Source organism: Egretta garzetta, unplaced genomic scaffold (genome assembly GCF_000687185.1).
Source record: "Egretta garzetta isolate BGI_Z169 unplaced genomic scaffold, ASM68718v1 scaffold603, whole genome shotgun sequence".
NCBI lineage: Eukaryota > Metazoa > Chordata > Aves > Pelecaniformes > Ardeidae > Egretta > Egretta garzetta.
In genome coordinates this window covers 162,790-189,466 of record NW_009259121.1, presented here as the reverse complement: position 1 = coordinate 189,466, position 26,677 = coordinate 162,790, and the positions used below count along the sequence as shown (strand labels likewise).

At 36.0% G+C, this 26,677-nt stretch overlaps 1 protein-coding gene across 1 annotated transcript in view; it reads right to left on the bottom strand.

The window, feature by feature from the left end:
• Positions 1-897: 897 nt before the first annotated feature.
• LOC104123294 (protocadherin-7-like) overlaps positions 898-26,677 on the bottom strand; it is a gene marked incomplete at its 3' end in the record, with an annotated part of 52,549 nt that continues 26,769 nt past the window's right edge. Inside the window, 1 exon segment of the mRNA XM_035891141.1 lies at positions 898-967. Within this exon segment, the coding sequence (XP_035747034.1) occupies positions 898-967 (70 nt within the window).

Sequence of the window (26,677 nt, the reverse complement as noted above, 5' to 3'; positions counted from 1 at the left end):
CTACATGTGGTTTTGGTATTGGCAATTGTACAATCCTTGGCACAATTATTCTAGTCTAGAATGCTCTAGCCAAGTGAATTCACCTGTTTAACAACCAAACTGTTGATTTCCCTATTTGCTGGAAGAGTCATTTAGCATGTTTTGGTTTCTTCTCTGTATCTACCTCGATTTTCTTGTAGAGCCTTTTTTCTCAGCAAAACCTGAAGGATCCAAGGCTGCTTCCCTTAATTCCTCTCCCCCACTCTGTCTCACATCCCCAAGTAGTACAAAGATTTTCAAATACTAAAACTATATCTGGATTTCCAGAAATTAAGTCTTGAGGTATAATTTTTTTTCTTTGTTTATCTAGCACATCATCATGGTGGTTCACTTTTTTTTCAGCAAACCACAACTACTTCCTTGATTCAAACACTGAAAATTCAATCTTGTTCACACTAATGTCCCAGTAACTAATTGAAGCAATCATCTAATCAAATCTCAGTCCTTTCAAAGATGGAACAAAGCAGAAAACAGTAAGTTTTTTCATCCTGTTCATACTCTTAAATTAGATGGTATTTGATCCTGTTTCTCCACTTATGATCATTTCTACTTTCCAAACCTTTCTCACATACCATTTGTTTTTCTGGTTTTGATTGTTGACTGTTTTTAATATCTCTCCAAATGCATCCAAAATGTAATCTGAATCTCTTGTTTTCAGGGTTTTTTTTAAAATGATAGCGTTTTTTCTTTTTTTTTTCTTTCTTTTTTTAATAGCTTTGCTTTCAAGGTCCACTTAGTTCTGCAGTAACCCTGCCCCCTGGGAATCAATTTCTTAACATGAGAGTAAAGAGAGTTCATGTATTTTGTGATCCAACATCCCTTAGAGTTGGAGTTTCATTTCATAAATAATTCACTTACGAGCACATACATTCATTTTACATGATTCCTCAACGTGGCCAGGGTGCTGCGTAGTCTGCACTGTATCCACCTACAAAAAATACAAAAATATACGTCTGCTTACCAGGATGTGAGTGGGGTTTGGCTAACCTAACCCTGTATCATGGATCTTATAAGTGAGCAAAAAGATTCCTCTTCTCTCCCTTAGGTTCAAAAATACTCCATAAAATAACTATTTGTCAGGGAAAACAGTTAGAATAGTGTTACATCTTGTTTAAGAAAAAGAAGAAATTAAGTGAACTATGCGTCGAGGAACAGGACAGTTTTAAATCATAGAGAAACTGTGGTGGTTTACAGGTTGCTCCTTTTCTTACCTATAGTTACTGCAGACAGAATAAAAAATATTTCAGGTATTAGTGACAAGAATAACTTTTCTCCATTAATTGATGGGATAAATAGTGCAGTAAGTTACTAATATCAGATAGTTGAAAGAAGCAAAGAATAGGAATTTTGTAAGAAAGCAAACAGGCAACTGTTCTTCCCTCTCATCCACCTCAACCACCCACCAAAAAAAGGGGGAGTGAGTGAGCTAGATTTGGAGGGCAATATACAGTATACAATGACACTTCTGTGAACACCTGAGTTATTCAAAATGCCAGGTATCAACTATTATGCTACAAGGTGGACATAAAGAAAATGGAGAACTAGTGGAACATGCTTTCTTTGAATCACTTTGATCAAAACATTTATGAAGGAAACAAGACACTGAAGAGATGTGCACGCCTACTGAGAAACAGTGAAGGTTTCTGTTCAATATATTCTTCAAAAACACCTCTTAAGATATCACTCAGAAAGGGGTTGTCTGCACAAAAACCATTAACTCCTTATGTGTTGGTTACATAACATTTGGTTGGCATTCAGTAGACAGTCTTTTCAGCTTTTCCAGTATTTTGTATTATTGATAATTTATATTTATTTTACATCACTCACTACTTAGTCCTAATTTTCCCACATTTTAATGAATCACTTCTTCTAATCCATTACACATACGCAAAGTTAAAACCAAATCACACAAGTGTAGGATAGCAATGTCAAGCATCTCTACAAAGCAGCTTTTGCTCTATGAACATAATCCATAAAAGACTCCCAAATGTCCTCAAATAAGTAACGTCTGTTCCTCAATCTAAATATGATCTTCTTACAGGAAGCCATCTGGGACAAAGCAAGCAAAACATTCTGCTTTGATTGCAGAAGAAATATATTTATGCCTCAGTAAAATTCTTCATCATCATCAATCCAATTATGTGCAAATCTCTTTGTTCAGTTTCCACTGTCTTAGCTTGACTAAACAGCAAAAACACTAAACAGGTCAAAAAAGAGGTAATCCACCTATCTATCTATCTTGATCAGTCTGTGTCTCTACCTATAATTTAAGTACATCGAGTACCTCAAAGTTGCTAACTTCAACACTTATTCAAATTAATATAAAAAAAAAAAGTTTTCCTAACTTTAAGAATGCCTTCACTGGAATAGTAGACCTGTCCAGTATGCAATCAACTAACTAACAATCTGCTAACATGTATTTTAAATATCTTTCTCCAAGATACAAACTCATTTGTGAGCATTCGGTGCATTCATAAGATATTTCTGAGGTCAAAGGTTCATAAATGCAACAAATCAAATCATAAATCAATGCAAGAGAAAAGCTAAAACAATCAAAAACAATTACATGACACAAACCAGACAAAGTGTTCAATCTTTTTATCAAAAATACCATATATTATATCCTCACAAATTCAAATCAACATGGTGGTCTCGGTGTGTGTGTCTATATTACCTGCTGATGTAGTATGAAAAGGGAAGGATGGCAGTGCAATTTGTTGTGCCTTTCTATATTGCATCTTAACAAGCCACAAAGTTTGTACCACTTGCTAATCTTAGACATACACTGTGCAGGCAGAGAGAGCAAACTGATGGAGGACCTTGCATCTGGATTGTAAGTGCTATGCACCACATGACACCCTGAAGAAAATGCTGGAAGGAAGACAATGCTTCAAAAAGATCAGCGGTGCACTAAAATATGTACAGGACCTCAAATATAGACTCAGGTCAAATTCACACCCAAAAAACCCCTTCCTGTGCTCTGTAACATTACTGTGGATTCATCCATACATAATGATTGATGGAAAAAATTAGAAAATTATCTTTCTCCTTCTCTAAATTTCTGTGAAATGAGCTGCTGTTTTTCTCATTTTTCTATGGCAGTTGGAGAATCTTGCTAATTTACACAAAACTGGTATTACTGTCTTGTTCCTCCTCCCGTTTCCTGGCATGAAAATGCATGTACACCAAAGAGTTAAATGAAGAACTGAGAGTCACTACCTCAGTTTTTATGAGTAAGGTACTTGCAGTTCACTGCTAATCAGGCCATACTACTGAAATACAGGCCTGGAAGTTTCTTATTACATACTGAGTCCAGGTTCTGTTTATCATAGGCATAATCTCACATATTTCTTTGATAGGTTACAGTTTGCTTGCATCAATATTTCAATGGGAAATCTGTTCCAGAATTTCAATGCTGTAGTATATAAAAATTATTGTAACAACAACCCCAGATTTATTCATGGGTATTTATACCTGTTTCATCTTTTTCCTTAACTTACATATTCATTGCCATTTGATTTTTCTTTTTGCCACTCATCTCACTTTATTCTTAGCATTAAATCTGTGTCTGTAAATATGTTATGCCTGCAATATATATTATATATTGGTCTGATTGATGTGTGTGTATTACTAAAAATGAGACATTACAAGTTTCTGCAACATTCAACATGTCTTAAACGGAACTGAAAGGCAAAACAGGCTCATTTTTGCCCACAACAGCAAATGCCAGATAAAAATATATCTCCATAGACTTCCTGTTGCTTTTCACAAGATGCTTCTAACCTATTTTTAAACTTCTTTTACACACACAACTTCATTTTCATTTTGTGACAGAAATCAAAATAGGATTTGGGGAACTATAGGAAGTATATTGAACATATTTCCTTAGAATCTACATGTTGAATAAGGAATACTAATTCTCATATTCTTAAACAAACAAAAGAAAATTAATCAGTAAATATTCAATAATTTTATTTGTACAGTATTTGTGAATCATAAAGGCCTTATATAGAATAAAAAATTAAGCAAATTGAAACTAATGAAAATTTTGTCTGAGCAAGAAATGAATGAGGACTGCTACATATAATCACAAAGAGATGTATAGATTTTATTCATTACAATTTCTGTAATAGATATGGTCTAATTTAAGAAAACCTATTAATCTTGATAATGAAAGTTTAAAAGAAAAAAAATGCTAAATCAAATCAAAAGAGTAATGCACCTAGGTTTAGTACACAGTTTAACATGACTGTTCTCACTTAACTTCACTTAAAATCAGTTTGCCATATTGCTTACTACGTTGCATCAGCTGGGTCTAGTTTTGCAACTTCATTGTGGCTACTGCTGACTCCTGCATGTTAGGTAAAAGGTAAACCAAGTCCATCAAAACTAAGCTTTCTACTTCATACCGAAACCAGAAAAATAAACAAATTACCATTTTTAACCCATCACCACAAGCATAAAATTGATAAACTAAACATGTGTCATTCATTTTCTTTACAAACTCTCTGGTTTATTGATTTTTTGCTCATCCTATGCCTGTGAATTAATTTTGAACATTTAGGGAACTGGCAAATCCCATACTTCCTATTATTAGGATATTAGGATTACGTCCTGTTCATAGTCACACTTTGCAGTAATATGGTGATGTATGGTGTTAAGCGCCAGAGGATTGGTGGCTCACAAAGACAGTGGTCAGAGATGGAAAGACTGTGTCCATGCCATTGCCCTGAAATTAATTCATTCATCCCCTCAAACTAAAGAATTTATACTTTATAATTCAAAAGTCACATATACTTAACTGTTTAGCAATCCATTCTTTCTAAAAAACCTGAAAATTTTGTAAATTAATCATAAACAGATACCTTTTACTAGTAGTAAGTAGGAATGAAGACCGAAATATAAAATATCTCATTTAACTCTCTCATCTGCTCTCACACAAACACTGTAATAATAAAAATGTTGCATATTTAATACTATTTACTACAATGCCTTGCAATTCCTGAAGCACAGAAGTGTCTTCATTACAATCCAGTATAATGATATTATTGTGTTATTTTCAATGCATATGCACTGACTTATTTCAGGTAGACAGTGTTTAGAAATATAATCATGTTAATAGTTTTTTGAAGACACAGACTGTAATAACATAGGATTAATCTACCTCACAAGTTTCAATAATGCAAACTTCCATATGGTTTGTATATTACTTCCATAATACATTCGTTAAAATTCTGTCACCTTACCCTCCTGAACTAATGCATTAAGAAGCACTCACTGTAATAATAAGAATGTTACCTATTTAAGTTATTTATTACAATCTTAAGCCAGCAACACTGTGGACTTCCTTGAAACCTGAGTAATACTGCAATGTCAAGAAAAAAAAGGCTCACAGAAAAACAGAACAGCAATGATATCCTTAAATGTCTCTGATGCTGCAAACTTCACACTGAGAGGTTTGTGCTGATCTGTAAACAGCTTACCAAAAGTAGCTTGATCTTGGTGTAGACAGTGCTACTAATAGTTTAATCCATCGTTAGAAACTGAGGCATAAAAAGCTTGGCCCATGTTTTGTTGTTATTTCTTTTCTTTTTTTTTTTTTTTTCCTTTTCTTAGGAGTGGAGGAACATACTGGAAGGAAAATACCTGTATATTTCTTTTTCTAAACTGCTAAAGTTCCATTCCAAAACTAGTAAGAATTTTACATGACCTCATACCTCTAGAGGGTTGAATTTATTTTTTTTTTTAATTTCTAGACTACACATCTAGTGGTATATAATTGCTATTATATCAACATTGTTCTCTAATACATTTTGCTGATATTTATTCCCAATATTTTTATGAAGAGCAATCAAATCTCCTCTCACCACTTACTTTCTTAAGGCTCTGAGGTACAAGTAGCAGTGGTTTAAAACCAGATGGCAGGAATAGTTACCACCCTCATCCATCTGCTCCACCCTTCTGATGGGCATTAAAGCCTTAAGGGCAGGGTTATATGATAGGCCTATGAATGAGCTCATGTACTATTGCAGCCTTCAGCTGGGTGTATTAAAGTAAAAGAATTCCAGTTTTGGTTTACCCTAATACACCAGTGGTTCACAAAGCGATTCAAAGGAGGTTCAAGTATTCATGCCTTGAGGATAGTAACAGCTTCTGCCATCCAATTTTAGCCTGCCACAGCATGTCTCTCAGAGCCTTAAGTTTAGTCATCTCTTGCACAGCTAACTATATTCCATGGTTATTAAACAGCTCTTTCTGAATTTCTAAATGCAATCTTAATTCTTCCTGAAAATGGTTGACCAGAATAATATAATGATTTTTCAGATGAAGTCTCGTGAATGACTCCTTGAATGACATGAATATGTCCATTTCTCTCAGTAGCACACAATTTGATGCAGCCTTGTGCTGCAGAAACAAATTTGCTTGTGTCACACTGTTGCTCATAATAACTCTGCCTAATTCATTAAATTCTCTTTTTCTACTGCTTCCATCTCATGATTTCCTAACTGAATTTACAGCTTGTCTTGTTCTTGCTATTGCATTTTGAGTTGTAAAGTTTTAACTGCTAGTCTAAAAAGTTTTCTAGTCCTTCATCTAGTACAGTCTAATCCTCACTCAAACTCACGATTTTTATCATATTTGTTTCATAATCAAGTTTTATTATTACATTTGCACTCTGTGCATGAAGGTTAAAATATAAAGCAAAATCAGTCTTGAGGCTGATACTTGACTTGAGTGAGTAACTTTCCCTCTATTTATAATGCTTACCTTTGCAACAACACCAATTGTCATCCCATTTTAGTGAATTTCTTACATATTTTTGTAATTACTCTAGTAATCCCTGTCTTCCTCAGGTGCACAAATAATTTCCCAGGTGGCACAGTATCAACTGCTTGCTGAAGTCCAAAGAGAGAGATTACTAAATTTTCTTTATCTAGAATGTTGGTTATCTTTTCAAAGGAGAGTATCAGATTTGTATGAACCCCTTTCAGTAAAGCCATTTTCAATTTCCATTTTATACCATCTTCCTTCTTCCTTTATGTCAGCAACTCAATTTTTTTCATATAAATTCTGCTCTACTGTTTGATAAAAAATAAGGTCACAGTTTTAGACCTTCATCTCTTCTTTTGCGTCTTCCCCACTACTTAAATATAAATACTGTATTTGCTATTTTCCAACAAAACAGCACCATTTTTGCCCTAACTGATTTATTTACAAGATGACATGGGATGCTTTGTTCTATATAACTCAGAATTCTGTGCTGACACTTATCTCTTCCTCCTTGACTTACCTACCTCAGACTCCAAGTTTTGCTTTTATCTCAGACACTTCCAGCTTTTGCCTCCCATGTACATTATCACCTTTCTTTAAAACTAAGGCAAAGTTTTCATTTCATTTCTGCAACACATCTATGTTATCTTTCACCTCTAAATGTAGTAATTGTCCTGCTTCTCTCTTGCTCTTGTTAATATAGCTAATTAAAATTTATTTTAATCATCCGTTTAATGTCTACCTCAGTTGACATTTGTCAGCCCTTTATCCCTATACTGACCACACCTTTATAATGTACCTCTCTCTGATTATCTGACTTCCCTTCTCCTCCCTTTACTCATTCCTTGTAATTTTCCTAACCATGTAATTTATTCCATTAAAAAAAAAAAAAAATCCTCTCATGCCTGTACACAAAATTAACATCTGTCCATCTGAGCTTCTGAGAAGGTATTTGAGATATTGTACCTCATAGGCATGTGTATGAAAAGTATTTCCATGTCACTTTCCCCATCTTCCTCCCACCTGTCAGTGGCACTACATTGTCTATACCTACTCCTGAAGGCCAGTGCTGAAGAAAATAAACCATATAGACTGAACAGGGAACTGTACTTTTCCAAGTCCCAGAATTAATCTGCCTAAAGGCAAAATGTCTGTGTTCTCTGCTAGCGATCCTTTGTCACTTCAGACACAGTATTGCACTTCTTCATAATTTCTCCAGCCATCATACAGTACTTGCCAAGACAGAAAAAAAATTCAGGTTGGCAAGGCTTTGGTGTCTAATGTATATAAAAACTGAGGTGAATGACAAATATGGGTTTTTTGAAATGCAATTTTATTTTTTAACAACATTAATAACCCCTATTTTAAATGGGACTTTTAAAATCATTGCCTAATTTATAATCTGCATGGAATGGTATCTGTCAATTAAATTTTTTGCTTACTAAGGTCTTCATTTGCACATACAAGACCAAAGAGGATTTCAAGAAAAATATTTTTGAGAGACAGAAGCATTATTCATGGAATTAAATGCTTTATAGATATATTTAAAACAGACTGCTATGATGTGGCAGAAATAGCAAGCTGATACATTTATTGCTTACTTTGCAATGTGAAGTATTACTTTTCATCTCATGGGCACAGCAGACTTCACAGGAACGCTTTACACTTCAGCCTTCGGAGGCACTGGGCCAGTAATCCCTGTTCAGTACAGACCCTCCTACTGTACCTGGGGTATAAAAGGCTTCAGGGGCTTTTCTTACCCTTCCCCCCCACTCCCCCTCATGCCTCCCCTTGCTTCAGGGGGGCAAGTAAGAGACTGACTAGAGAGAAGACTAAATGTAATAATGCTGTGTGGAGTGGAGACTCTGTCTGAGCAGCAGGAGACCCGCTGCTCATTCCCCAGTGGATGAAACTCCAGCCATCAGGCAGCAAAGATGATTATGCCAAAGGCATAGCAGGGGTCTATAGGTAGAGTCTCACAGAGCAGCCAAAACTAAAAGAAAAAGTTATGGAAAGAAGTGAGAGGAAAAGGTGTAAGGGGGGAGTGGGGGGGACTGCGCTGGTTTAACTGCTTTATACAGGATCCTTAGGCAGGAAATGGCTAGGACAGATCTACCAGCCTATCAAAGTACAATTAGGTATCACTCTCACCCTAGAGAACTCGCTGATCATGGCAACACCCCACATTGCCAGGATGTTGTAGTAAAAAAGACAAAAAAAAAAAAGTAAACTTTGTTACCAGTCTATCACCAATTTGTGAAGAAACATCAGAGTAGGGGCAGGCTGTACCTTTTAGATGGGCATAGATTGAATCCACTATTTGAACAGATCACAGAAAGCATGGATGTAAAATACAGATTCATAAAAAAAGCATTAAAGATGAGTGTTGTTCAGTAGACAAAAACTGAAATTAGGTTTCCTGAATCAGTCTTCAGTGTACCTCTGAGCTGTAGCTAAAAGGTTTGCAAGATTTATAAATTCTTGGTTGCTACATACATTCATTTAAATACTCACTTATGTTACGTTATGGAGGCATCATAATGTTGAGCTTAGTTCATAAAGAATACAGTGATCCTTAGATACTACGTTATATGTATGAAAAATACTATGGAAATTATTATACTGACAGTGTAAAGTTGTTCACTTCCTTGAAATTAAGTTCAAAACAAGAGGATTTTTTGTATGTATGTCTTCCCTTTCAACAGGAACATAAATTCTATACTTCTAAATAAGTTGCAGCTTTTGAAGTCCTTTATCAATGAACAGTGTGGTGTTTCCTAACAAATAAGAGCTTATTTCATAGTCTGTCTTATGAGCACAGCGTGGTAGATTGGTTTAATTAAATTCTGTCAAATTATCATAAGGATTTTACATTCTGCAAATAATTGCTTTTTCTTCTCTCTTCACTTTTTGTTAATGGAAACAGAGAAAGCTGGTTTTATCTTTAATGTGTGGTGTAGAATAAAGAAAAAAAAAGAAAGAAAAATGAGCAGTTAATGGTGACCTTTAATTTCATGGACATCCTTTTACATTAAAACTAAAATGGCCAAAATTAAGCTAGATTTGACAGTAGTTATATATGTGAAATTATGTCATGTGTTCAAGTCAGAGTATCGTACTAACAGTACACAGCTGAAAGTAGCTGAACGGTGGGATGCAATGAAGGTTGCATTCAAATATTTGTGAGATCAGTTCAATTACCTCACATTAGATTGCATGCTGGTGATCCAAACATAGCTTATTTTGCATGCTTGCAGATATTAGGTGACAACTAATGCTTTTGCTAATAAATTCCTCACCACAAATTAGTTTATGTACAGAATTGGTACATGGTAGTATGGAATTAACACTACATGCTGTTTTGGTTTAGGGGTTGGTTTGTTTGTTTTCTTTTTGATCAAAAATAAAAAGCACCTTTTCCCAGGGAAATATCAAAATGCATACTTTAGGACCCAAAATCAGTCTTAGGTGTGTCACCACTTCTTTCATATTAAATTACACCTAATATGCAGGACGCATATACTGTGAAAAGAGTTCCTCTATCAGAGTAAGTTACAGAAGCATAGTCCAGTTTATTTCTACACAGCTGCCCCTACTCAGCATATTATCAGTTGTAGTACTCATTAGTAAGACAGGTTAGAACTGCTACACCATATCCTGGGGCGGAGTGAGGGGTTGGAATAAAAAAATATTTTTCCAAATAAGTTTCTGGACACACATGTACCCCAATGAAACCATGATTAGTCTGGCTGGCAAGGAGAGTACCCCAGCCATGGTTGACAGGTGACAATTCTAGATCTTTATTTCAAATAGAAGGATGCCTCTGAAATTATTAAGAGGTGCATACTTCATGTATATTATAATTGGGTTTCTGCAGCACAGTATAACATCTTACAAGTGAAAAGCTTCTCTCTCTTTCTTCAAATTTCAGGAGTACTGAGCTGTTTTCATCTTAAAATCTGCATAATCCTTTTCCTGATACCTTTTCAGTAATTATTTCTTCTAATTTGAGTCCTCATTCTGTAATCAGGATGCCCACAAACAGAAAACTTTGTGGTGAAATTTCTAAATTATTTTGAAAGACATCTTTCTGTAGTTAGTTGTCACACGCTGGTGTACTGAAATGCTGAAAAACAACCAGCATGTGTTACAAGAAAAAAGGAAAGCCCAACTATGATATTTTTCCCATTCTTCTATCCGATAATGATATGGAAATACTATGGAAAGACAGAAACTTGCTAGAAATACACAGAAACCACTCAGTCATTGTGCAGTTATTTCAGGACTCTCAATATTTCCACTTAGGAGGTGACAATTTATTCATCTTTCCCTGTGAGAAGTAAAGCAGCAGAACCCTACTTAAAACTGCCTATTCACAAAATGTTTGGAAAAATTGTGTAACTACTGAGCAGAGTTAAAAGAAACAACTTTAACAGTTAAAGTTTCTCAGTTACGGGTTTCTTCATTATTTTCAAAGCTGTGAGACAGCTTAGCTTCTTCAAGAAAATGAGAGACCTTTGGAGTCCTCCTTTTTCTTAAAGCCTTCATGTCAGGTAACAGGGGGAAAAAATTTAGTGGTTACCCTCCAATCTCTGGCCTTCCTAGAAACAAATAAATACATCATTTAGCTCCACAAAAAAAACCCTCTTCTTTGCAGGAAGGAAAATACTTAAGCCCTCTCTGTGTTTCAGGCAGGAACTCAGGAAATCCAAGGCTGCAGATTTTTTTCTAGGGTTTGCTAAATTTAAAATAATGTAAATACTTTTCAGGATATTGCAGAGAAGACTGAGAAGAAGGAAAAGATCTGTGACAGGGTTTAGTATAATACAGCAGCTAAGCTCTTTTTTGGAGCAGACTGATTCATTGTGGAACACAAGGAAAATGGGAGCAAGAGAAACCCTAGCATCTCCTTGTCTGTATCTGCACAGACTGCAGTGTGGGTATCACGCTAGGGTAGCTTTTACTTTGTGGAAGGTGGGGTCCACTCCCAACAAAACTTTACAAGTATCAGTAAAGTCTTTCTGTGTATTATTTTTCTTCTGCTTTAAATGGAAAGGGAACACAAGCTAGTCTGGTGCCACTTCAAAATGGAGCGGGAAAGAACTATACATTGGACATACATTGCAGTATTACTGGGATGAACATTAACTTTATCATGAGCAATTATATCTGCTCAAGTAGGAAGAGCCATGTTCAATAAGCTCTTCCCCCTCTCCTCCTTTTAAGGTTGGTCTTTTTTAAAAATGTCTTTGAGGATGCTTGTTAACATTCTAGAAGATTGAAACAAGCAGGCCAGGTCACTTTCCTGATTCTTGACACACAGAAGTGTAGCAGGAACCCAGGAAACTGAGAGGGAGAAAAGTAAAAGTCACTGAAATAAGCCTTATTTCAAATTTCCTTGCTACTTTTTTATGTCTGCTGTTATCAGGCAGGAGAAAACTGCATTCTTTCTAACAGTGGCCAGGTCCTGGACCAAAGACATGCAGTCATACATAAAACACGGTTACAAATTACATTCTAAAAAATCCCACTATGGCTTACATCAGAGGGTTTCAACCACATAAATAAGTGGCAAGAAGCTATTACCACCCAACTAAAGAGATGGATGCCATGTCAAAAATCTGCCACAGCTATCTCATTACTTATTTTAAAACAAAGTACTACAAAGTGCTTAGAAAGCCTGATCTGACAAAAATATTCTCCTGATTTTATTCCTAAAATGTAGCTTGTGTTACTGAAATTAATTTGAACACAAAATACTCTAATTTCTGAGCAACAACATAATTCTGAAGACTATACTTCATCTCAGTCTCACCTTGCTAGAGTTTACTTAGGTACTCACTATGTAACTATGTTTCCTGACAGCCTGTTATGGTTCAAAACTGTTCAGAGATAACAATTAAACGAGAAGAATTATGCTACTCACAGTATGCTTTACATTTACTAAGTCAGTGTTCTCCCTTATGCTTTTAAGGAGAGAGGAGGTACGGAAAAGAAAAAAATAGACTAAAAAGGTGATGCATCTTCAAGGAGTGAAGATATTTTAGATATAGTTGATTTACTCAATTTGTTTTAACTTGAAGAGTGAAAAGGAATCTTTGACAAAACTGTCATCTTTAAAATATGGTGATATTTCATTTTCCCCCTTCTTCACTATTTAGATTGCCTGGAACTGAAATACTTCCAGCAGTCACTGTGTCCAATTTTTTAGAACTGTCATTTCCTAGCAAATCTGCTTAAGCAAAATACTTATGTTGTTAGAAAACAGCAAACAGATCATATAAAAATGGTTTCTACGATCCTTTGCAGGACAACTGGTATTCAAGCACACAAAACAGCAAGAACATGCAAAAAGCTGGAAGTTGAGTTCTATAGACTCTTTTAAATCCATAAATCTGGTATTCCCACAATTAGTTTCCAAAGATGGCTAGAATTACCTCAATTTTTTCTACTTAGCCGATTTTTCTGCACAATAATTATGATCAATGCAATACAATCAAGTAATAATCAAAATGCTATTTCCAAAGAAACCACTCCAGGCCATTAAAACTAAAACGAACATTTCACCTGAAGGACAATAAAACAGAAGATAATTTTTAACCCTCTCTAGTCCACATGCTCTTTTGGTCAGCATTTGATGCCCTGCAAGGTACACAAAACTGTTAGAGTTTTACACTTTAGCTTACAATATAAAGTAAAGAGAAGAGGCATTACATGAAATGTAAACAAACCCTGTATGCTGAAATGAACTACACTGACAAAAGTTAAGATCTTTACCTAGGATACAGATTACACTTTGCAGAAAGAAAAATAAAAAGTATAAAATAAAATGTTCCTTTTAAGAGAGAATTTTAAATTCTGGACATCAAGAATTTTTACAGATGACAAAGTACAGAATGGTTTTGGTTGTTACAGTTCAATAAGTATTCTATTTCCTGAATTTTTTCTAAGATTTTCTGATTTTATTAAATTAATCTCTGCATGATTATACAAAAAATTTATTAACCTTTGAGGTTTACACATAAGGAATTATGTAAGACTACAGTTACTTCCACTGCTTTAGAAAGCCTGTCATGTTACAGGAAAGTCAGTGCTTCTTACTGAGTACAATTCAAAACCCAATACTCTGATGGCCCGTTAACACCAAATATGTCACCCTTTAACACCACAGAATCAATACACTGGAATGTCATGGTACCCTGATGGGCCACAAAGTCTCTGTATACATTTATTAGACAAAGATTTTATATTACTTCAGAGAAGAAATGTGTCAAGTTAAAATCAATTTCAAATTTCTTGCTAAGAAGGAAATAGTCCTCGGTAAATGAAAGATTTTTTTTCAAGTTCCACTCAGTCAAATATAGAAACTAAACAACACAGGTCAAAGTAATTTAGACATCCTCCTCTGAACAAGGATACTTGGATGTACACACTGTTCTACCCCTCATTTTCAAGTTTTTTGTTTTGTTTTGTTTTGTTGGGGGGTTATTTGGTTTGGGGTTTTTTTTATGACAGCTCTTTTCTACCAGATCATCACCCACCCAGGCCTTGCTGAGATGTCCTTTAAGGAAAGGGTAAGAAAAATACAAATACAACCCAATATAAATATTCAGACAATAATATCCCAAAGCTTAGGTACAAAAAGCTCTTCTAAAGGTTACTTCATCCATTTTCTTAAAAGATAATTTAAGTATTGGATCTACTAAAAGGAAGACCAGACAATTTCTTACATTTTAAAAATGCTTCTGTAGCGCACTCCAAAGAACTCAAGAGAAAGTTATTGACCTTTCTGACAACACTGGGAATTTGCAGGCAAGACAAAACCATATTACTTTCTCACAATTATTTCCTCAAAATATTTTTACAATCCAACACAAGAGGCAGTGTTGATCATTTGCTTTCCATCCTTGTGGAGATGGATAAGCAAGTAATCCTGACCAATCCAAGATTCCTTGGATGTTTAACAGGAAAAACATTTTTTAAGAAGCCTTCCCTGAGCTGCTGTGCAGCTGACAGAATAAAGAATACCCTCTTTATTTAATCTCTGGATTTCAAAACTATGTCTGTTTGTCTATGACCATTTGCAGACGGCACCAAGCTGAGTGGTGCAGTTGACACGCCTGAGGGACAGGATGCCATCTTGGACAAGCTCAAGAAATGGGCTTGTGTGAACCTCATGAGGTTCAACAAGGTCAAGTGCAAGGTCCTGCACCTGGGTCAGGGCAACCCCCAGTATCAGTATAGGCTGGGGGATGAAGGGATCGAGAACAGCCCTGCCGAGAGATTCTTGGGGGTATTGGTGGATGAAAAGCTGGACATGAGCTGGCAATGTGCGCTGGCAGCCCAGAAAGCCAACCGTACCCCGGGCTGCATCAAAAGAAGCGTGGCCAGCAGGTCGAGAGAGGTGATTCTGCCCCTCTACTCTGCCCTGGTGAGACCTCACCTGGAGTACTGTGTCCAGCTCTGGAGCCCTCAGCACAGGAAAGACATGGAACTGTTGCAGCAGGTCCAGAGGAGGGCTACAAAAATGATCCGAGGGCTGGAACACCTCTCTTATGAGGACAGGCTGAGAGAGTTGGGCTTGTTCAGCCTGGAGAAGAGAAGGCTCCAGGGAAACCTTCTTGCAGCCTTTCAGACTTAAAGGGGGGCTATAAGAAAGATGGAGACAAACTTTTCAGTAGGGCCTACTGTGATACAACAAGGGGTAAGTTTTAAACTAAAAGAGGGTCAATTCAGACTAGATATAAGGAAGAAATCTTTTACAATGAGGGCGGTGAAACACTGGAACAGGTTGCCCAGAGAGGTAGTGGAGGCCCCATCCCTGGAAACATTCGAAGTCAGGCTGGATGTGGCCCTGAGCCACCTGATCTAGTTGAAGATGTCCCTGCCCATTGCAGGGGACTTGGACTAAATGGCCTTTAAAGGTGCCTTCCAACCCAAACTATTCTATGACTCTACGACATTTGGTTTGTGTGTTTTTTTATTTCCCAGAATCCTACATGTCTCTCTTGTCAAGAAAAACATTGTAAAAGCCTCAGTACCTAAAATTGAACATTCGACCTTTACTACTCTACTAATTCTTAGAGAACTGAGTAAGGTGATGTTATACAAAACTGTTCACTGCCTGCAAGAGAACTAGTCCATGAACAATTTCTGTAAACATTGGACCAATATTGTCAGATCTATCCCAGAGAGAAACAGAACAAAAATAAGTATTTATATAGAGAGTAAGGAAGTTCTAAACCTATATAGGCTTGATTACTTTCTAGGCTAATAGGAAAGGTCCCCGTTACTGTCTTCATGGTATTTGTAATTGCAAAAACCAAAAATTAATATGAATTAATATGAATAGATCAACCTTTATATTTTCTTTATACAGTTTCAGATTTCAATTTGTAACTGATACACAATTCTTCTAGACAATTTTTTTTTTCCTGAGGGTTATTTAAACCAATTTGGTGCAATCATTTCTTGTGTGGCACCAAACATGCTATTTTTCAAGCCACTATCCTCTATACCCTGCCATTTCTGAACAATCATTACACGCCTCCTCTACAAAGCTTGTAAAGAAACAATGCATGTGTTCATCTGGAGCTGAATTTTCTAGCAACAAACAGCACATTTGTTGTGTCTCATCAAAAATTTTTAAAGTATTTTGCTAAATTTTTCTCACTCTGCTCATACAAATACTCCTACTAAATTAAATGGAAGTATTGAAACTGCAATTCCTACCAAATTGCCAAAAGCTAAACAATGTGGTTTAGCAGCTTATGGCCTAGACTTCCAAAAGTTTTTGTAAGCCTGTATTAGACATTCCCAAAGGAATAGTGAACTAGATCACATACAGATTGGCTTGACACAGCATTCACTGAAACCATGTAAGAAACACATAAGTTAAAGCTGTCCCATGAGTTATCAAACTAACCACCCAGCACACTACTGACATGTCTAGTTTGCTATTTTAGTTTTTGTGTCTTTAAGGAGCTTTCTACATGTGGGGTTACGTACATAGGAAATTATACAGAAGAGATGTTAGTTTCTTCTCAGTAATAAGGTGATACCTTTAGCAGTGAAAATAAAGCAGAAAGTTGCTGTATTCAAAAGAAGAAAGAGACACAATATATTTCCATTAAGGTACAATAACTATTTAAATTCATAAAATGCTTACAAATCCATATGAAAATTAGTTATTATCTCAGTTAAATGGCTAATGGACAACATAGATTAACACATATAAATAATTTATAACCCAAAATTAAAACTGGATTCTTACAAGCCTCAGTTTTGTAATAATTCACTACATCTTTCAGTATACAGCAGACTACTGCTGTAATAATGTGATTATTCAATATTTTTCATAAATATTACTTCAACCTATTCAAATATGTGACAGAATAAAGTTTTCAGTACTGAAATTGGAATAACAACTTGTAGAGAAAAAAGAAATACATGTAAAACCTTTAACTTGACCTATGTTTTTAAGGTAGCCACACAGACAGAGTTTCTCACAGATACCCGCCAGCACTGCATTTTTTTTTCCAAAAATGTAAACTAAAATACGTAGCATCTCACAATAGTTTTCTTTATACTGACATTAAATACTGATAGAATGAGTTTGTGGAAGTCTGTCAACACAACTGCTGATATTCCTATGTAATGTAGCTTAAACTGGGGCGATTATCAGCAGGACTTCCCATTAATACATTAGTGAATGTCAATAAGAAAACCTGCCTCAAAAGAGGCAATGCTGCCACTTTGCTGTGTGAAATCAATGCATTCCATCTCAGAAGCTGTTTCCACACATGTGCCTGTTCTTTTCTCTCAATGACATCCAGAACAAGTAAAGATTAAAATAAAATATGCTGAATATTGTTTCTACATGCTGAAATAAAACCTGAAAATTTCAAGCCATCTTGCCAGTTTCCTTCCAAATAATGAGGTTTAGTTGTAACTCTCATCATGCAAATTGCATGCTGTGGAGAAAAAAAAAAGAAAAAAAAAAAAGAAAAGAAAAACCAGGAAGACTCCTGAGAATATGAATATCCACATGTTTTGCCTCTTGTGAAGCACTCAGCACACAAGATTTTCATTATTGCTACTTCCCCTGGACACTTTAATATTTTCTATGACGTCTCTTACCAGCTCACAAGTGTCTCTTAGCAGACGTTGCTGTGCTTGGTTCTGGGTCTCAGGAGAGCTAGGGTGCTTTTGCCAATTAGAAATAAGCAAGTTGTTTAATTAACACACCGTTTTCATTAATGGTTTAACCCAAAGCTGACAAAGAGTCTCTGTTGCAAAGCACGAACAAAGAAAGGAGTACTAATTAAACATCCTGAAGTTTCTGAAGGGATAGGATTGTTTGAACTCCTCAGAGGACCTCCAGAGCCTTCCAAGAGCACTGGGATTTTCCTATAGCTGTCCCACTCAGGAAAGAGAAGAAAAAAAAAAAAAAACAAACCAAAAAACCAAACCAAAACCACAAAACCCTGTAGTCTAAAGATTTTGGACACTTTTGATGTTTTAGAGTTAAGTTTGCATAAAGATAGATGTTAAACGTCTTTGGATCAGACTAAGATACAACAGATTTTGACTATATAGTAACACAAATCTAAACTCGAGCCTGGAAACTGTTAGACTTTACATGGGAGCTAAATTGATGTGGACGGGAAGAGGAAAGGGGATTCCCTGCACTAAGCGCCTATCAGACGGGTGAACAGAGAGGTCTGCCACAAAATTCTTGCTTTCTTTCAGACTTTCTCTGTGCATTTTATCATGTGTTCGTGATGTGTACACTTTCTTAAAATCAATTGGCAAGTTAAGAAGTAACAGGCAAGGGTTTCAAACTGGATGTGAGTTTGAACTGAGGGCTTCTGATGCAAGACAACAAGTAGCTTTCCTGGAGACAGCTAGCAGTGATCTTTGCTTGCAGCTCTCCACCCTACTGCCCCCTCACAGATCTCTACTCCTACACCTGGAAAAGCAAGACTGTTTTTGAGGCAGCTACTAATAGCTGCAGTTTACAGTGTGGTATAGCAAGGCAAAAGCACTTATTCTTTAATATTTGGGCTTCAACTTGCACTGATCTGATAACTGCTGCATGAGCAATTACGCTGCCCAGGAGTGACAAAGGGATAGACAGAGATGAGTAGGAAGTGTCACAGAGTTGGATATTCACGCCCATGTATCAGACCTCTAAGGCGGAGTGCATATAAAGCGCACATGTATTGTGTTTGGAAGAAGCAGAAGCAGTATTACACTATTTTAGTCTCCCTTATACCAAAGGGTACTTAGCCACTTCTAAATTTCACACAGAGTCCAACAGAATGACAACAGAAGAAAACAAGACCCGACTTTGGAAACCTGTTAGAGCTAAGGCACAAAACACGAGCCATCCACACTTTCTTCACCCATCCTATCTTAGTAGTGTCATATTTCCTTAATCTTTTTCTAGAGATTGGCACATTTATTTCTATAGTAATCACAAAATTAAGAAAACACTTTTTTTCTTCTGTATTTTATGAGATCAAACCTATGTACTTGCTTGTTTGGAACATGTATTCAGTTTCAGATGCTTAACTCCAGATTTGTGTCATAATGCCAAGGAATTATTTTTTAGGTTAAGTCACATCCAAAGTTCCACAGGTCCATCCATCATTACTTCACAACTAGCAACAGACCAAATCCTGTGGGCTACTGTCATAGAGAAATGAGAATCAAATAAGTTTGCACCACAAAAATTGATCTACCCTGTTTATTCAGTAATGGACCAGAATTTAGTTTATGAAATATATTTTAAAATATTTGTTTTGTGAAGCTTGTTTATAAATATTTTATGAAATGTACATAGAAATATTTATTTATTCATTCTTTTATAGTGCTAGCATTCTGGAAAAAAACTGTTGATAATGTCAGTGATAGTGTTTCAATCCAGTGTTTCTAGACACAAAAAATCTGCCACCTACTACAGCGTACATTAGAAAAAAACTCTAAGGAAACACAGTATTAAAACCACTATCAACTACATTCAGTCATAGAATGCCTAGAGATCCAAAAGTATACCAAAATCCACCAACCCAAAGATTTCACAGTTTCTTGTTTCATGATTCAGTGGAAAGGATATGAATGAACAAGCAAGAGAAGAACAAACAGAAGTGAATCAGGACAAGCTCTGGAACTCTAACAGGCAGCTGGGCTCTGGCCAGGAGTTTGCACTTGCCTCTTTTTCTTCCCTAAGGAACAGCTCCAGCATACTGAACTGCTTCTTCAGCTAATAAAAAAGAAGCAATTTTTACATCCCCAGCTTCAAAATTTAAACTAACCCCAGTTCCATACAACAAATTCCTTAAAATCTAATCCCTACTTCAGGCTGTGTTCCAAAATCCTTTTTAAAGAAATGCTGTAAAATACAATAAATTATACAGAAAATATTCACTCTGAGGTTTCCTTTTATAAAATCATCTTTAGATGGGATACACGGAGGCTGAGTGGTACAGCCCTCTGGAGTAAACATTTCTTCTTCCAACTCTGCATATTCTTCCTTTTCAATTCTCTCATCCTAACAATTAACATGGATCTGGTCTAGTCTGCAGGAGTTATCTTTAGAGGCACTAATCACCTACTGCTCTTCCCCGATTGTAGTGTGAATTGGCTTTATTCATCTGCCTGAAAAGCAAGCTTTTAATGGTTTGGCATAATATAACTTTATTTCATAGACTATTTTTTGTGACTTGTAATTTTAATTTTGTTTCTATTTCCTCAATTATCTGACTTCTACTCTGAATTTTACCTTACACTCAAATGAAAAAACAGAAATCAGTAAATGATACCAACATGTTAACAACTTTTTTTTTTCCCAAAATACCCTTTTTTCTGGTCTTTGAATGTTTTCTAGTGGTTGGCCATTTTAATTGAACTGCTCCAACTGATCTGCAAATATTACATTTTAATAAAAGCAGAGGGGTGGTGCAATCAAATGGCATAAAAATAAAAGCAATCAATCTAAGCACTCATATAAACATGAGAAACAAGGTGAAAAAAGTAAATAACTTTGAAAATTATCATCATGAAAAATATGAGGAAATCTTTGAGTATTTTCTCGTTATGAAACAAAGTGGGCATTTTTCATGTTTCTTTGAACAATTCTTAGACATGTTATGGTATACTTTCGTTATGTCAGTAGATAATGAACTACAAAACATAGAAGCATAGCTACATTTACCCAAAGAAATAACAAAAAAGTACAGAAAAACATTTATACAGTAGTTTTGGTTTTGTACCTCAAACTAAAACTGGTTTGCAAATAACATTTTATACATGGAACTTAAAAATCAAGTACATTTAATGAGAAAACCAAAGCTAGGTTTCGCCACAGAGGTTCATTTGTCTCTTTTTTTTTTTCCCCCCCAAATTTCTTCTAATTTTGAAAACTACTTTTCAAACATATGCACAAGTGAATTAAGACCTTATTTTGGCAAAGGGTTCAACTGAAGCGTATGAGCTGTACACTAAGATCCTGATCACATATGTAAATATGTGACTGAGGTCTCAACACAGTGGTGTTCTCTTATATCTTGAAACAGGTATTCCTTTCCCTTTGTTTCTATGAACAGTTTTGTTAAGGTCTCATCAGTCACATTTTCTTCCTGCTGCCATTTCCTGCTCAAGAGAGTTGTAAAGAATAACAAAGGCTGACAATAGAATAAATGACAAAGCAAAAATGGTGAGGAAACAAAATAGCTAAGCTCTTTCTTGTTCCCCTCTTCTCTATTAGTAAAAAAATGAAGAAATCGTAAATTCATCGAGATCTCTCCCAGAAACCAATGAAAAGGTTTTGAAGAGCAGGAGAGGAAAAATAATAACTAAAATATTCTTTCTACTCCAGAAACTACAACAGATTGAGAAAGCTCATGGACATAACCAACGGGAGGAAAAAAAAAAAAAAAAATCATTCTTCGTTGCTGTTCCATTACACCATGTCAAACTAAAAGGAAAGCCTTGCACTAACTGTGGTAATAGAAATGATGTGCTTACCTCCATGGCAAGAAGAAACTAGAATTGCTACAGCTGACTTATTCCAATCTTGCTTTCCTAACTTTTGGAAGAGCAACAATACAGCTAGATTTAATTAGCAAATCCAGACAAATGGATTAATAGCCAATACACAAACTGCACCATCAGCTATCATCTACTGAGTTAGTATTTCAACAGTCAGAAGCACTCAAATTAACTCATATCAAAGAAAAAATGAGTTTGCACCATCAGGAAAAGGTATGACTGAACTAACAATGTAGAAAAAAATGGACTGTACAGCAGTGGCAAGTATTTTGGCCTGTAGGATCAGGCCAGTCTCTATGACTGCCAAACTTGGCACAAGTTCAATGGTCCTCTGTCCCTGATTTACAGATAGGCTTATGCTCCAGTAACTGGTGTGATTGGATAGCGTAGGTAATGGAACCATCTTAGTTCCAGTATTAACTGATTGGTTATCAGTGTGTGGTTGTCTTGAACAATGTAATACGTTTGTGGAAACTGTGGATGACCCAACATGGGGAAAAAATATAAGCACCTGAGGAGACAAGATTTGAATTCAAATGACCTTGAGAAATACATAGAATAAACTCAGTAGTAGACACTGAAAAATTCAGCACTGAAAAAAAGGAAAAAAAGAAATCAAGCACACAAAGACAAAACAAATAAATTACTTTATATGTTGCCTAACAGAGAGGAGTCATTACAAATGGAACAAAAATTATAGCAGAATGACAATTAAAAATGCACCAAGATGTGCAGTAAACAAGGAACACAGGAGAAGGGATGTTGGTACATAGGACACTGAGAAAATTGTTTTCTGCTCAGAATTGGTAGAGCTTACGTTACAAAAATAAGCACAGCTCAGGCACCAGAATTTGCCTGTGTGTATCAGTATCTGGTGCCAGACACACTGATAAATCAGAGAGAATCCAGAGGACAGCAACAATGGGAAGTCCATGAAACATAAACTAGCTTTCCTGATGATAGCTTATTGAAAAATACCAGAGGACTAAAAACCTTCCCCAAAATGTTATAAAAGGACAATAAAGAACTTTCTTCTGTGTACACTAGGGAGAGGTAAAGATGAGACTCCTTAGCCCTTGCTTCCACATTACCATTTCAACGGCTCCCATTTAGGCATTTATTGCCGCTTTCAAACCACACTCACTGACTTCCCTTTTTGTCTCCAGCCTACTGAATGCTTCTTATTTCTCTAGCTAATTTCTCTCAGTCAAATGTTTCTATGAAACATTTTTTTTTTATTTTTTAAGCACTTAAAGCATATAAAAACAAGTGGAAGTGGCCTCCAGATGTGGAGAATGCTTGAGCAGTTAGGGACGGAGGTGAAGGACTCTTAAACAGCACAAAGAATCACAGCAGCAGAAGCAAAGCTTTTACAAAAAAACCCATACACAATAGTTGTAAAATACTAGTACACTCTACTAGGTAGGCAGTGAATGCTCCTTTTTGAAGGCTTTTAAGAATTTACATGGAAGATATCTAACGCTACACTTCTAACAAGTACATTTTTATTCCTCCTGAAAGATTTGTAGCCTTTGCTTGGACAAAAATATCTAAGAAGTAATGTGCTGGGCAGCAGCAAACTTTCCTGTGCTTGTCAGGCTCATTCTGAGTTTCTAATTCTGTGGGCAAGGCAACGTAGGAAAAGTTTTGCAAGCAATATTCATTACCTTAGATTAAATTAATGAAAAAGTAGAGCTAAAACTCTTAATGAAGAGGAGACATTTATGAGGGAAATCAAATGTAAAAAGCCAACATTCAGCATTTGCTTAATATTGTCTGTTCAATTAGCCTCTTCCCCTTGTTCTTTTTAGGTAGTGTCAACATGAACAGAATGGATTTTTATGACTCTTTACTTGTGACTTCCTCTAAGTTATTGGTTTAATAGGCAAACCTCTCATAGGTAATAATTATAGCCTGAAGGAAAACGGCCCAACTATGCATTTTTTCTTTACTACCCTTTCAATAGAGATCTCCATTTACTCTATCTGTCCTGCGATTTGCTGCCATGACCAATATAATCTTCAGCCAGCTATTTTGTTTGGAAATCTCTTCCACGAATATATCAGCTGTTCATAATGTGCCATTTAGGAACACGCAAAAAAGCAGTTCTTTTCACATCCCTCCTCCAAGAAGCATAACAGGATTATTACTCTTACAATTAGATGCCTCAAAAAGAAATATAGATTAAAGCAGGCATTGCAGTCATCTATACACAAAGTCATTAAGCAAAATCTCAACACTTTCAAATATCTCAGAACTATAAAAAGAACCAGTGAACATTTAGCATGGTACCCAGTTAAAATCCAATCCCTTACTGCCTTTCCTTTTTCCTCAGAAGACCAGTGTCTACATCTAAATGCACTTTGAAATGCCTGCCACAGGACGACAATTAAGCATGCTGTTCTAGGCTAAGAGATTATCGTCTCCTGATTTTACCACCTGCTTCTCCCTACTCTTTCCTGTTGGAGGTAAGAAACTCCTCACATCTGCCAGAAGAACCATATGTGCAATTACTTAACCCAGTTCTGTCAAAATGGTTGCCTTTAAAAATAAAAAAATAAAAAAATCTGTTTAAGAAGTGTTTCAGTTAAACTGGAATTGCTTGTTTGAGTGTGTCCTAAATAAAATTTCTCTTTAAAGTTCAGAATTAGAAGCTTCTGTTGGCAATGGCAAACAATGATAATCAAATTATGCTTCCCAAATGGGGCTAAAGTAGGGGATATCTGAAGGTAAGTAAATTGTTCCTTCTCTACTACATCAAATTTTCACATGTATTACAAAAATATCATTCTGCCTCATACAGTTAGTTTCATCCAAGGCTGTGGTAAGCATCCTGACATATTGAATATCATCCTGCTGGCTATCCAGAACAGTGTATACCATGTTTTTAACTTTTCTTTATCATAATTCTGTATGTTTGTAACATATTTCTCTATCGAACTGTATGTCATACAGAAGCCTTCAGGAATTCTGTTATAAAATGTTCTATCACAAAGTTTGATATAATTTGACATTTGATGTAACTTCAGAAATAACTATTTACAGATGTTATTCAACATACTATAGCAACTACTAGCACTGAATAAATCAGAAAAAAATATGCCATGAGTTAATAAAAAAAAAAAAGTTCCATACATCTCTTTTCTGCTATGAGTAGGTATATGCAGCTATGAACAATTTTTCCTGAGTTCATGTGAACTTTTAAATTGGTGCTGATCCAGCTGACTCTCAGGTCAATGTTAAGACCTCCAGTGGGTTTGCTCTTCCACCGACATTGGGTTCTGAGACAGATTCACCAGTTTCTATTTAATGCTGTGTGCTGCCTCATGACACAAGGCAGTGAATTTGATCCATCTATTTTGCTGCTTTGAAGAGGTGAACTTTTATTATCATGAACTTATCATTAAGACAGTAATTTGAGGGAAAAAAGGACAGGGGAAATGGTAGCTCACCTAATCATAGGAAACGGCCTTACAAATATAAGGTAATTAAATAATTAGATGGCTGTATGGCGTCTGGCTGGGATGGAGTTAATTTTCTTCACAGCAGCCCGTACAGTGCTGTGTTTCAGATTTGTGACTAAAATAGTGTTGATAACGCACCAATCTTTTGGCTACTGCTGAGCAGAGCTTGTACAGCATTGAGGCTTTCTCTTTTTCCCAGTCTGCCAGAAGATAGGCTGGGGGTGAGCAAGAAAGCAGGAGGAGATGCAGCCAGGACAGCTAACAAATTGACCACAGGGATATCCCATACCATATGATGCTATGCTCAGCAATAAAAGCTCAGGCAGAGAAGGAGAAAGGGGGGATGCTTGGGGTTATGGCATTTGTCTTCCCAAGTAACTGCTACATGTGATGAAGCCCCACTTTTGAGGAAGTTGCTGATGGGGAGTAGTGACTTACTCACTTTCACTTATTTCACTTTCCTTGCGTGCACAGCTTTTGCTTCACCTATAAAACTGCCTTTATCTCAATCCCCAAGTATTCTCACCTTCCTTCCTTCTGTTTTCTCCCCATCCCACAGGAGAGGGGAGTGAGCAAGCAGCTATGTGGGTGCTTGGCTGTTGGCTGGGGTCAACCGGCAGCAATGGCCAAAGTAATTTAGTGTAATTAAAGAAAAAGCAATGTTAAAGCAGACAACCTCGTAAGAACACCAGGACTACTGAAAATATACCAATGTATAATACTTACTACAGTCAATCTTTTAAAATCTTATATAATTCCAAGGACAATATTATCATGTGATCTTCATTTTTTTCAACCAGAATACACCCTGAGTTTGCTGAGATTTATTTTTTTCAGACTAATAGTTCTTACATTGCATGAGAATTCATTCCTGTTAAAAACTTATATTTTAGTGCCTTCATTTCATAACTCTTGCAAGTAGGAAACCTCTCAGATTCCAAACAATTTGAAATAAATCAGTACGTATTTTCCCATAGAAAAAAGAAAAAGAATGAAGTGATACATTGATGCTTATATCACTACTGTAGTGCCATGTGACAGCCATCTTCCCAGCCATTTGATGGATGACTTGTGAGTGTACAACAGCCTGTTCTGCATGAAGCAAAAGGGATTTCAGGACATATTCTAATGAACCATGTTAAAGGCTAGTAGCTCACACACACCTGATATTTTTTTCAAGCATTGCCAGCTGTTTTGATCAATCCCAAACACTTAAGTGGATAATAAAGATTGATTGAAACCAGAAGTATTTGAATTTGAGCAACATGGGCTTTGGAATGGCATGCTATAGTAGTCTCACTGAACTGCTTTATGTAGCTAGAATAATCCACATTTAGTGTATTGCTTTT